At 40.9% G+C, this 13,197-nt stretch overlaps 1 protein-coding gene across 1 annotated transcript; it reads left to right on the forward strand.

Annotated features, from left to right (window-relative positions):
- The first annotated feature begins 866 nt into the window (after nt 1–866).
- MPZL2 (myelin protein zero like 2) lies at nt 867–13,088 on the forward strand. The gene is made up of 6 exons (XM_027082187.1): nt 867–1,103; nt 2,084–2,250; nt 2,517–2,727; nt 5,497–5,644; nt 8,921–8,996; nt 11,216–13,088. Exons 1-5 carry the CDS (start codon nt 1,046–1,048, stop codon nt 8,982–8,984), a joined length of 648 nt encoding a protein of 215 aa, XP_026937988.1. The 5' UTR covers nt 867–1,045; the 3' UTR covers nt 8,985–8,996; nt 11,216–13,088.
- Nucleotides 13,089–13,197: the final 109 nt, after the last annotated feature.

Here is a 13,197-nt window from a genome sequence, read left to right on the forward strand (position 1 = left end):
CACATTAGCTATTATTTTGTGGAAAGAGAACTAGATTTAAGAGTCAAAAAAGGGGACTTAAGACTCTGCATTTCCATTGCAGAGGACATGGGTTGGATCCCTCCCTGGCTGGGGAACTAAGATCCCACATGCCGTGTGGCCAAAAAAAAAAAAAAAAGTCAAAAAAGTTCCAGTTCTGCTACCTGTTGGCTGTGCAAATCACTTCTCTGGGCTCTTAGCGTCTTCACTGGTGAAATGGGAATGCCTCACGGCAGTGTTGTGTAGATAAAAGCACTTTGCAAACTGTCTTGAGATAGGCTAAATGAGCTGGGATGATGTCCTGATTCCTCTTTAAATCCTTCAAACGTAAAGGGTCATTAAACACTGAGATTTGTTTTGGTCAGTCTATTTTACGTGGGTCTCGGGGAAAGCTAGCAGCTAGAAAAGGTACGGCAATCCTTGTGGTAACATTTGGCTAAAATTGAGGGTGTAAACTGTAGGACTTCTTGAGCACAGAGGGTCCTAAGGAATTCTGATTACTTTGGATTTGGAAACCCAGTTTCCGCTGCTGTGGCCCAAGGGAGGTGCTTTGATAAGTGGAATCACTGCAGGTAGGTTCAGCATTCACTTCTCAGACGAGCCTGAAACCTGTTTTTAAAAAAACGTGTGTGTGTGGGCCAGAACCAAAGCAGCCTGGGACATTTCAGACGGGCACCACCTCCTCTGGCTGTTTTCAAGGCCATCCAGAGGCCAGGGTCCAGATAAACTGAAAAGTTAAGACAGGACTGCATGGGACTTTCTGCAGGCGCGCTTGTAGCACAGAGGGTGGGAGGGAGGAAAGGAAGGAGGGAAGGAGGGCGTTGGGAGCTGAGGCCCCACCTTTCACTCCAGCACCGGCAGAGCAGGAATGACTCACAGGCACGGGTGCTCAGGTTCCCATAGGTGAGGGACTGACTCCCCTCTCCGGAAAAACGCAGTGCGCTTTCCTCCTGGAGTGGCCTTGGCGGGGTGCTGGAACGCTCCGTCTGCCCGGTCTGGTCTCTGGGGCCAGGGCTGGGTTTCCCTCATGTATGGCAAGAGCCCTACGCGTGCTGTGCTTTTTCTCCTCGGCATACAGCTCACAGGTAAGAGCTCGCGGGCTTCTCTGAGCCTACCTCCTTCACTGCCTACCTTGTAAAGTTAGCTAATTGTTGAAGAAGTTGCAAGAGCTTTGGAGCTCTTTGGAGCCTGAGCCACAGTTGCATTTCATTTTAGTTTTGACTTTAGTGAAACTGAAGTGGTGGGTTGTTTGGGGGGAGTTGCTTTTGGAAAAACAGGTTTAGGTGTGTTCTCAGGTGCCAGTGATTCAGGCACAGAGAGAGTTTTCTAATCTCAGGTTACACACCATTTTTTGTGGCTACTCTCAACCTCCCACTGCTGGCAGAACCTAGCACTTCGATTTCTGTGTGTGGGTCTTGCCTGGGGCTCTCGGCAGCACTGGGAAAGCTGAGATTGTTAAGGAGAGAGACCCACTGGGGCTTTGTAACTGCCCCAACATGCACATTCTAAATGTAAATATCATGCTAAAAAAATGCCATGTGGTATAAAGGTTCCAGTGGCGCAGGCAAGCTAAACTGTCTGGGACTGATTAACTCAGTTTCTGCAGAAGACTAGGAACAGTGTGAAATTCACACAACAAGGACACTTTCTGGAAAACTTACCTGCTAGGGGACCATCAGACACATAACATACAATGCTTAATCTGAATACATGTCTAATTCATGTTCTGATTAGTTCTGATGGTTTGTTTCTGCTTTCAATTTTATTTGCCGATGTTTGTAGTTTGTTTACAGCAGTGTTGAAGTGGGTACCATGAGGCTAGGGTATCATGCTTTGGAGAAAGCGAGAGCGCTGTGTGGTATTTGTAGTTGTTTAAGGAATGGGAGGGTGAAGGTTGCATGTAGGTAGGAGTATGCAGACTCTGGGTGAAGTGAGTTTGAGTGAGAGCTGAGGCATCTCAGTTCTGTTTGATGCCCTACTCATACTTTTATTTTGGTAGTGTCAGCAGAAATTCTCTTAATACACATCTCCTGTTAACCCTTCCTTTCCCTTTTTTTCATTGCAGCTCTTTGGCCAATAGCAGCTGTGGAAATTTACACTCCCCGTGTGCTGGAGGCTGTCAATGGGACCGATGTTCGGTTAAAATGCACTTTCTCCAGCTTTGCCCCTGTGGGTGATGCTCTAACAGTGACCTGGAATTTCCGTCCTCGAGATGGGGGCCCTGAGCAGTTTGTAAGTAAGGGTCCCTTGGTTAGGAAAATAAGCCAGTCCATTTCTCCTTGCCCTTCCTGTATTTTTCTTAGCAACAAGCACAGGGTAAAGCTGGGAAACAAATCAACAGAGAGAACTGAGAGGCCGGCGAAGGGGAAAGCAAGAGGTTCTTGCAGGAGAGCTGCAGATGGGGCAGTCAGTCTTGCTGGCATTTCTCTTCGGGTCCTGCCATCTCAGCCTCCCTTCCCAGGTACCAAATAAGACCTCTGGCCATTTCTCCTCTCTAGGTTTTCTACTACCATGTGGATCCTTTCAGACCCATGAGTGGGCGTTTCAAGGACCGGGTGGTCTGGGATGGGAACCCTGAGCGGTACGATGTCTCCATCCTCCTCTGGAAGCTACAGTTTGATGACAATGGGACATACACCTGCCAGGTGAAGAACCCACCTGATGTTGATGGGCTGATAGGGGAGATCCAGCTCAGCGTTGTGCAAACTGGTAGGTGATGCAGAGAAAAATCGTTTTGGAAAGCGTGAGAGCTTGTAGAAAAGAGAGGGGCAAACTTTTGTGATGGCTGAAAGAGTAGAGAGAAGGACCAACCCTTTGGATCTGGAAACTGCAGAGGGAGAGTGAAGAGTCTTGGGGTAAAAAAGAAGAAGGCTTTGTTTGGCTGTGGAAAGAAACAGAAAATAAAGGGACCTAAGGAATCTGTTACAAAAATGGCATTGAGATCGTGAAAGGGAGAGGAAGCAACCCTCCGATAAAAGGCTAACACAATAGGTCCATTCATTCACTCATTTATTCACAAGGTACTATTGAGTACCTATTCTACATCAGGCACTGTCCAAAGTTCTTGACATGTACTATCTCATTTAATTCTCGCAACCACTGTTGGAGGCAGATCCCAATAAGGGTAGTTATTGTTTATTGAACACTTCCCATGTGCTAGGGGATTTACATATCATATCTAATCTTTACATATCATATCATTTTATTGTGCTCTTAGTGTGCTTCCCCCCCCCCCCCCATTTTACTAATGATGAAACCGATGCTCATAGAGGTTAAGTCACTTGTCTAAAGTCATGGAGCTCATAAATGGAGTCACTCAGAACTCAAACCCAAGCATCTCTGTCTCCAAAATTGTGCTCCAAACTAAGGCACTGTATTGCCTGCAGTTCTATAAAGGACAACCTGGAAAACTGCCAGACAACAAAAAGCAAAGACCATAAAACTTACAAGTTGTAAATTTGTGTTTGAGTCACTGCTACAGTTTACCAGCTGTAAATAACTTTTCTTTTTCTCCTGTAAAGTGAGAATAATATGGCAAAAATTATGGTGAGGATAAAATGAAGTAATGAAAATAAACCCCCCAAACTCTTGAATTGTACTGAAAATTATAATAATTACCATATATTGAAACTTTATTATGTGCAGGCACAGCGTGGAACAATTTACATGAGCGATTTTATATTTTATAAGAACTCAAGAAGTGAATATTGTTGTCTCTATTTTATACATTGAAGAAACTGAGGCTCAAAGAAGTTAATTACCCCAAATCACACAGGACCTGGTACTTTTTTTTTTTTTTTTAGGACCTGGTACTTTAACCTAGCTGTCTCTGCTGTATGCTCTTAACCAACACACAACATTACTACCCAAAACGTAAAAGCCTATACAGTGGTATCATTTCCTCCTTTCATTCCTAGTATCATCCTTCAAGGCCCTATCAATAGAGAGCTGTATGACCTTGGAGAAGTCATTTGAGTATTGAAAGAAGTAATGTAATGTCTTTGGCTCTCAGTTTCTTATCCTGCAAAATGAACAGGTAGATAAGAACACATGGTTCTTCAACATATTGGGATCACTACTCTTAGAGAACCTAATGAATGCCATAACCCCTGTTTACCACAAACAATGTACACACACAATATGACATGGATTCTGTGGGCTTGTGCCCTGCCCGCCCCCCATCTTCCTTCATAGACTCCAGGCTAGGAACCCCTGGGCTAGATATTCTCTAATGTCTTTTCTGGCTCTGAGTGTTCATTGAAATTTAAGTCAGAAATTAAGGTAAAAATTAAGAGACCCAGGCTTCACAGACTCTAGCCTGGTTTAGGGACCTTTCCCTTTGGGTTCTCTCTTCCATCATATATCCACTAGACTATAGTTACTGATTTACTTGTCTATCTTTCCAGTGGGCATGAGTTCCTTGAAGGTAATGTCTCTTTTGGCTTTGTATTTCCATCAGAGTCCCTGGAACATAATAGGCCCTTAATAAGCCTGAATAAATGACTGACTGCATGACAGAGGAGAGAAGGATTCGGGGAGAAATAGTTTAGACACTGGATTCGATTAGGTCAGCAATAACTTTACCCCACTAGGTAGATCAACTGGCCAAGTGGTTCTCAAACTTTTAGCATGCGTCAGAATCATCTGGAGGACAAATTAAAACAGATTGCTGGGTGCCCCCTGTAATTCATTAGGTCTGGGGTGGGGCCTGATAGAACTCGCATTTCAAAGTTTTCAAGTAATTCTGTAGCTGCTACTCCTAGAACCAAAGTTTGAGAACCACTAAAGTAGTCTGTATGCTTTTCCTACTTTTTTTTTTTTTTTGGCCACACCACACAGCATATGGGATCTTAGTTCTCTAACCAGGGATTGAAACTGCATCCCCTGCATTGGAAACACAGAGTCTTAATCACTGGACTGCTAGGGAAATCCCTGTATGGCTTTTCTACTGCTACTAGACTTTACAAAATTAATATCGTAGAAGAAAGGAAGATTTCATTTAAAGATGAAAATACACCCTTAAATGATTCCATTTAAGGAATAATATCTTGGGACTTCCCTGGTGGTGCAGTGGTTAAGAATCCGCCTGCCAATGCAGGGGACACTGGTTTGAGCCCTGGTCCAGGAAGATCCCACATGCCGTGGAGCAACTAAGACCGTGCGCCACAACTACTGAGCCTGTGCTCTAGAGCCTGTGAGCCACAACTACTGAGCCCGTGTGCCACAACTACTGAAGCCCACGCACCTAGAGCCCGTGCTCCGCAACAAGAGAAGCCACCGCAATGAGAAGTCTGTGCACGGCAACAAAGAACAGGCCCCGCTTGCCGCAACTAGAGAAAGCCCGCACACAGCAACAAAGGCGCAAAGCAGCCAAAAATAAATAAATAAATTTATTTTTTAAAAAAAGGATGAATATCTTTAGATTTCATTATAGTCTTCCTCTTTTCAGAACCCCAACTTGATCTTTTCTCCTTACAGTACGCTTCTCTGAGATCCACTTCCTGGCCCTGGCCATTGGCTCCGCCTGTGCACTGATGGTCATAATAGTAATTGTGGTGGTCCTCTTCCAGCATTTCCGGAAAAAGCGACGGGCTGAAAGAGCTCATAAAGTGGTGGAGATAAAATCGTAAGGCTGGGCAGTTCTGGGAAAGTCTTCTTTTAACACTGTTTTATGGCAACTCTTGGTATTTTATAGTGGGGCTAAATAATTGTTGGACAGATGTTCTTCCTCTTGAGTTAATCTTACATAACAGAATTCAAATTCACAGGATGGATAAATTAGGGTGTGAATTAGTAACTTTAGCTTTTTTTAAATTGAAGTGTAGTTGATTTACAATGTTGTGTTAGTTTAAGGTGTACAGTAAGGTGATTTTTATATATATATATATATATATATATATGTATGTATTCTTTTTCAGATTCTTTTCCCTTATAGGTTAATACAAAATATTGAATATAGTTCTCTGTGCCATACAGTAGGTCCTTGTTGGTTCTCTATTTTATATATTATAGCGTGTATATGTTAATCCCAATCTCCTAATTTATCCCTCCCCACTCTTTCAAACAAACAAACCGTAAGTTTGTTTTCTATGTCTGTGGGTCTAGTAACTTTAGTTTCTTAATTTTATAGAAGATTTTATTATAAGCTTTCTTTACTATGCAGGATTTGATATTATAAAAATTTACTTATATAAAGCTTTTCTAGGATATTCCTCACTTTAAAAAAATTAATTAATTTTTGGCTGCTTTGGGTCTTCGTTGCTGCACACGGGCTTTCTCTAGTTGCGGCGAGGGGGGCTACTCTTCGTTGCGGTGCGCGGGCTTCTCACTGCGGTGGCTCCTCTTTGTTGCGGAGCACGGGCTAGGCGCACGGGCTTCAGTAGTTGTGTCAGGTGGGCTCTGTAGTTGTGGCTCTCGGGTTCTAGAGCGCAGGCTCAGTAGTTGTGGCACACTGGCTTAGTTGCTCTGCGGCATGTGGGATCTTCCCGGACCAGGGCTTGAACCCTTGTCCCCTGGCGGATTCTTAACCACTGCGCCACCAGGGAAGTCCTGGATATTCCTCACTTTTAATGTAAAGCATACATTTCTAAGAACCACTGGGCTGTCAGCAGGGGCTCTCTGAATTAGTGCCTAGCAAAGTCAGCCATGCTGATATAAGGTGCATAATATATTTTTTTATTGAGATAAAATTTACATATAATAGAATTCATTATTTAATGTTCACAAAGTTGTGTAACCATCACCACTAATTCCAGAATATTTTCATCACCTCCACAAAAGAAACTCCATACCCTTTAGCCATCACTCCCTATTTTCCTCCCTCACCTGCCCCTGACAACTACTAATCTGCTTTCTGTCTCTATGGATTTGCCTGTTCTGGACATGTCATATAAAGGGGATCATACAATACGTGACCTTTTATGTCCGGCTTCTTACTTATTTATTTATTTATGGCTGCGCTGGGTCTTCGTTGCTGCGCGCGGGCTTTCTCCAGTTGCGGCGAGCAGGGGCTACTCCTCATTGCGCTGAGCGGGCTTCTCATTGCCGTGGCTCCTCTTTGTAGCAGAGCAGGGGCTCTAGGCGCACAGGATTCAGTAGTTGTGGCTCACGGGCTCTAGAGCACAGGCTCAGTAGTTGTGGCGCACGGGCTCATTTGCTCCGCGGCATGTGGGATCTTCCCGGACCAGGGCTTGAACCCGTGTCCCCTGCATTGGCAGGCGGATTCTTAACCACTTTACCACCAGGGAAGCCCTGTCTGGCTTCTTTGACTTAGTATAATGCTTTCAAAGTTCATCTATGTTATAGTACTTCATTCTTCCTGTGTCTGCATAATATTCCATTGTATGCATATACCACATTTTGTTCATCCATTCAGTTGATGGACATTTAGGTTTTCCCCACTTTTTGGCTATTTCGATTAATGCTACTATGAACATTCATCTACAAGTTTCATGGGCATATGTTTTCAATTCTCCCGAGTATATAACTAGGAGTGGAATTACTGGGATATGTAGTAACTCTGTGTTACCTTCTAGAGGAATTGCTAGACAGTTTTCCAAAACAGCTGCACCATTTTATATTCCCACCAGCAATGTATGAGGGTGCCAGTTTGTCTACATCCTCAACAGCACTTGTATTGTCTGTCCTTTTGATTATAGTCATCTAGTGGGTGTGAAGTGGTATCTCATTGAAGTTTTCATTTTCCTAATGATGCTGAGCATCTTTCCATGTGCTTATTGGCTATTTAAATATCTAATTTGGAGATGCACCTATTCAAATATTTTGCCCACTTTAAATTTAGGTTATTTGTCTTTTTATTGTTAAGTTTTAAGAGTTTTTTTTTTTTTTTTTGCGGTATGCGGGCCTCTCACTGTTGTGGCCTCTCCCGTTGCGGAGCACAGGCTCCGGACGCACAGGCTCAGAGGCCATGGCTCACGGGCCCAGCTGCTCCGCGGCATGTGGGATCTTGCCAAACCTAGGCACGAACCTGTGTCCCCTGCATCGGCAGGCGGACTCTCAACCACCGCGCCACCAGGGAAGCCCTACGAGTTTTTAAAAATATATTTTGGAGTATACAAAAGCGTCTTATTATATATAGGATTTGCAATTATTTTCTCCCCTTCTGTGGGTTGCCTTTACACTATCTTGATTAGTGTCCTTTAAATTTTGAAGAAGTCCAATTTATCTTTTTTTCTTTTGTTGCTTGTTTTGTTGGTGTCATATCTAAGAAACCACTGTCTAATCCAAGGTCAAAAAGGTTTATGCCTATGTTTTCTTCTAAGAGTTTTACAGTTTAGTTCTTACATTTAGGTCTTTGATTCATTTTGAATCAATTCTTGTATATGGTGTGAAGTAGGAGTTCAAATTTATTCTTTTGCAGTTGTAATTTTTCAGCTGTCCCAGCACCATTTGTTTCTTTTCCTCAAGAAATATTTACTATAGTAAATAGAACTGATTTTTAAGGAGACTAATGAACCCAACTCTGAGTTGGTTTGAATAGAATACGTTCAATAAAGTTGACTTCTAGGTCAGTCTTTTTTTGTTTTTGTTTGTTTTATTTTTTATTTTATGCTTTTCTTTTTTGAATAGGAAGTAGAATTAGAGGTAGAATAGTAACGGTAAACTAAGGTGTCTGCTTTAAACCTGGAGTTCCAAAATAATATTCTCTTCTAGAAATATTCTGAAAAGTGTCTAAGTTCAGATACCCAGGGTCATGTGGAGGTATGAGTATTATTAGATAGCGCTAATAGGTTTAGTGCTCTGTAAGCTTGGATCTACTCCCAGGTGCATACAATTCTTCCCCAAATTTGGGGGAATATATCACACCTGAACCTTTGTAGGATTTGCCTCCCTTGCTTCTTGCCTTTTTCCCCTGACATTGGTTTCTGCTTCTATGTTACAGAAAAGAAGAAGAAAAGCTCAACCAAGAAAAAAAGGTTTCTGTTTATTTAGAAGACACAGACTAACATTATTATATGGTAAGGTTCACAAATGGGTTCATTTCCTTCCTTAGCTTTTTTTGGCTGCATTGGGTCTTCGTTGCTGTGCGCGGGCTTTCTCTAGTTGCGGTGAGCAGGGCCTACTCTTCCTCGCGGTGCGCAGGTTTCTCATTGCAGTGGCTTCTCTTATTGTGGAGCACGGGCTCTAGGGCAAGGGCTTCAGTAGTTGCAGGACGTGGGCCCTAGAGCACATGGGCTTCATACGTTGCAGCACGTGAGCTCAGTAGTTGTGGCTCTCAGGCTGTAGAGCGCAGGCTCGGTAGTTGTGGCTCACAGGCTTAGTTGCTCCGCGGCATGTGGGATCTTCTTGGACCAGGGATCAAACCCATGTCCCCTGCATTGGCAGGCAGATTCTTAACCACTGTGCCACCAGGGGAGTCCCTCCTTAGCTTTCTTATATGGCTCATTTCTACTGTGGATCTCCCAGATTATATGATACGTGTTTCCTGTATGAAATTAGAGGAGTTGGGCAGAGAGATAAAAGGCTTCTTTTGTGTTATCGATAGCTTCCCCTTTGAGTGTGTTTTGTGCAAAGGACAGGAAGCTAGACCCTACTACCAGTAAAGCTGAGAGAATTCTATGATTATTTGAGGCTTTGGGGTTATATTTACCACCATAAAGAATAATAAATTAACTTTCAACATGTAAATACATTTTTTTAAATGAAAGAATTAATATCTGCTTTTATTCTTTTGTTTTATTGTAACCTAATCATGGCATTTAAGAGAGTGACTCAATAGATATGCTTGACATTTTGACAGAAGAACTTTTGTATTATTTGGAATTGATTTCTACTACTCTCATTTAGTTATTGGGACTATGAATCCAATTTTAGTGGTGTTTAGTTTTGTTTTTCCAGTTTTTAGGTTTATTAGGCTTAAAAGGTAGGATGATTTACTTTTCATATGATCACAATTTCTTCTATTCTCTGAAGTAGGTCCACTATTATTATTTGCAAAAAGAGCCAAATTTTTATAGCCTAAAGCTCCAGTGAAAGTTCTCAAGGATTTATAAAATAGAATATGGAGAAAAATGGTTCTATTGTAAACCTAGAAAAAAAATCTGGTGTCAGAGAGATTTTTACCAAGGGCTATATTTAAAATCAAGCAGATTTTCTAATAAGCCAGAGTCATGGAAAATAAAGATGGAGGCTGTTTAAGATTGAAAAAAATTTAAGGATTCCAAAAAAGAGGGGATAAATGTATATATATAGCTGATTCACTTTGCTGTACAGCAGAAACTAACACAATATTGTAAAGCAATTATATCCTAATTTAAAAAAAAAGTTTAAAGAAGTAACACAATCAAGTGCAGTGTACGATCCCTGACTGGATGGATATTAATTTGAATAAACTAGTTATAAAAAAGATTTGGGGGGACATTGGGCAAGTCTTAATATGAAAAATTTCAATCTGGACAATAGGGAATTATTGTTAACTTTTATTAGGTATAATAAGGGTATTGTGGTTACACAGGAAGATATCTCTATTATAAAAATGCATATTGGAGTATTTAGGGTTAAAATGTCAGTAATTTGTTTTAAAAACTTTAGCCCCCACCAATATATGTATTTATAGCAAATACGGCAAAAAAAAAACCCTTTAAAATTAAGTGATAGTGAATTCCATACACTGCCTTCTTTACTTTTCTGTATATTTGATTTTTTTTTGCGGTACGCGGGCCTCTCGCTGTTGTGGCCTCTCCCGTTGCGGAGCACAGGCTCCGGACGCGCAGGCTCAGCAGCCATGGCTCACGGGCCCAGCCGCTCCGCGGCACGTGGGATCTTCCCGGACCGGGGCACGAACCTGTGTCCCCTGCATCGGCAGGCGGACTCTCAACCACTGCGCCACCAGGGAAGCCCCTGTATATTTGATTTTGTTTATAATAAAGGGGTTGGGGTGATGGTGGGGGGGGGGAGAGAGAGAGAGGAATGAATGCATGTGAGTGAGCAGCTATGGATCATCCAAGTGTCCATGCAAGGCAGAGACTATGAATTAAGGACGCTGACTCAGAGAAATATGTAATAAGGATCAGGAAATTTCTTTTAAAAGTTAAGTTAGAAGAGGACAAATATACTTACGAATATTTTCCTTCAAGATGGAGAATAGATCATATATATATGTATTCACAATGCCAGGTACTCCTATTGCACTCTTGCCATATACATTATCCATTTAAACTTTTGTTTTGTATTTCAGGAAGCTGAAGATTTCCAAGAACAAGAACCCTGAGATAAGTTGGTGTTAATGGAAGCTTTTCTTTGGCTTTTCCAGTTGTGACCTGTCTTCCAACCAGCTCTGCAGTATATAACCACCTAGACAAGCAACGTTCCTCTGGTGCCAGCATAGGGCCCTTCTTGAGCAGATACCAGCAGACTCACACACAGCCCTGTTACTAAGGTTTTATTTAATTTCAGAGTACAAATATTGTATTTTTTTCAAATGCTCATTAGCTTTTATATACTAGGAAGCTACATTTTTGCCCTTAAACACTCCTTGTGGATTATGATTTGTATACATATCTATTGGCATCAAATGGGATAAAAGTCCACTTGTGTGTCATAACATTTCCTTTAATATAGTAGTTTCCTTAGAGCAGCACTCTTGCTACTAAAGTTAACATGTTTACTCTTTCCTTCTCACACTCTCAATTAAAAGGTGAGCTGATTCTCCCAACTGTTTTTGATTGATTAACAGAAAATTCTAAATTCAACCTGTTAAAGAACAGTTTGATTTTTAGGGCTCTCCTTAAGTATGGGACACATCTTATTTTATTGAATTTCTTTCAATACCCTAGATGGCAGGTTTTTGTTTTTGTTTGTTTTTGGTCAATTGATCCAAGGTTTACAGTAGTACAAGTCTAAACCACAGAGTAACTAGGGAAGGTTACAGAAGTGCTAGTAGATTGACAAAGGCCACCTCAAGATGAATTGCTTGTCACCTTTTTTCTCTGCTGTGACAAGCAATCAACAGCTCAGATCTTTCATGAGCAGTGAATGACTGTTTAGCTTACTATAGTTTTTCCCCCAATTCAATTATTTATAACAACAGAGCAAAATCTATGCTTATTTGTAGATTGGAATCATTAAGCAGTTAAATGGAGTTTCTGAAGGAGTATATTACAATTAAAAAATTTAGGGCTAGTGAAAAAAATCACCCTAAATGATAATAATTTTGTATGGTGTTATACAAAGCTCTGAGAACTGGAAGACATTAAATTTTTTTCTTTTATTTATTTTTTAATTCAGTTGCTTATTTGGGGGGAGGATTTGGTTTGGGGGCAAAGAAATACCAAAACTAACAGAATGTAACCAACTTTTTTTTTTTTTTCTCTTATACTAGTAGATAAAACAAACTTTATAAGTGGGTCATGGAAAGAAGAGTGCTTTTCAAGAAGTGTCTAGTCTCCCAGTGTCTTTCCAAACTTAAGCTACTGCAGCACTTATTTAAAGAATAGAAAACATCTAAATGTTTAGGAACCTCTCCCCCTACCGCCTGCCCCCCATGTTTACAGCTTGATATTTTCAGTTTTCACCAACTAGGTTGAAGATGTTATTTCTTTTAAAACTGGAATTTCCAAATAGTTTATCTGTATTTAAAGGTGATGAGCTTTGATATTTTTTCCAACACTAAAAAAAAACCTGGTATAATTTACATGTGAACCTTGATTCGAAATGCATTCCATACCTGTCTCATTTTGCCTTTTATACTGTCTAAAAGAGTACAGTTTCAGTACCCAGTTTTGAAAGTAAAAATTGGATTTAAAGTCTCTATTACCTTTCACATTTTCTATTTTTCTCTATAATTCAACCTTTGAAAATATAGTAATTGGGCATTTCTTCAAACAGATGGCCTGGGTGATGTTCCATAAATGTAAAGAGGTAGTTAAAAACTCATGGAAGGTGTTTCCAGCAAAACTTGTAGCTTTTCTGTCTTGGCTAAATATTCAAGGGTTGATATAGCCCTGCTGTTCAGTGTCTTTTACTTGAAGAGAACTTTTGTATTGTAACTTATTTTTTATTGTGCTTTAAACACTATGTAAATAACCTTCAGTAATAAAGCATTACAATTATATAATTTGCTTTTATGCAAATCTAAAATTTTTACATAGCAGGTCACAGAAAACTGATGGGAATACATTTTATCTTCACTGAAAAATTTTCTTAGAGGCAGCCTGGAAG

Source organism: Aethalodelphis obliquidens, unplaced genomic scaffold (genome assembly GCF_003676395.1).
Source record: "Aethalodelphis obliquidens isolate GAN/ISIS:26980383/991018 unplaced genomic scaffold, ASM367639v1 scaffold46, whole genome shotgun sequence".
In the NCBI taxonomy this organism is placed as follows: domain Eukaryota; kingdom Metazoa; phylum Chordata; class Mammalia; order Artiodactyla; family Delphinidae; genus Aethalodelphis; species Aethalodelphis obliquidens.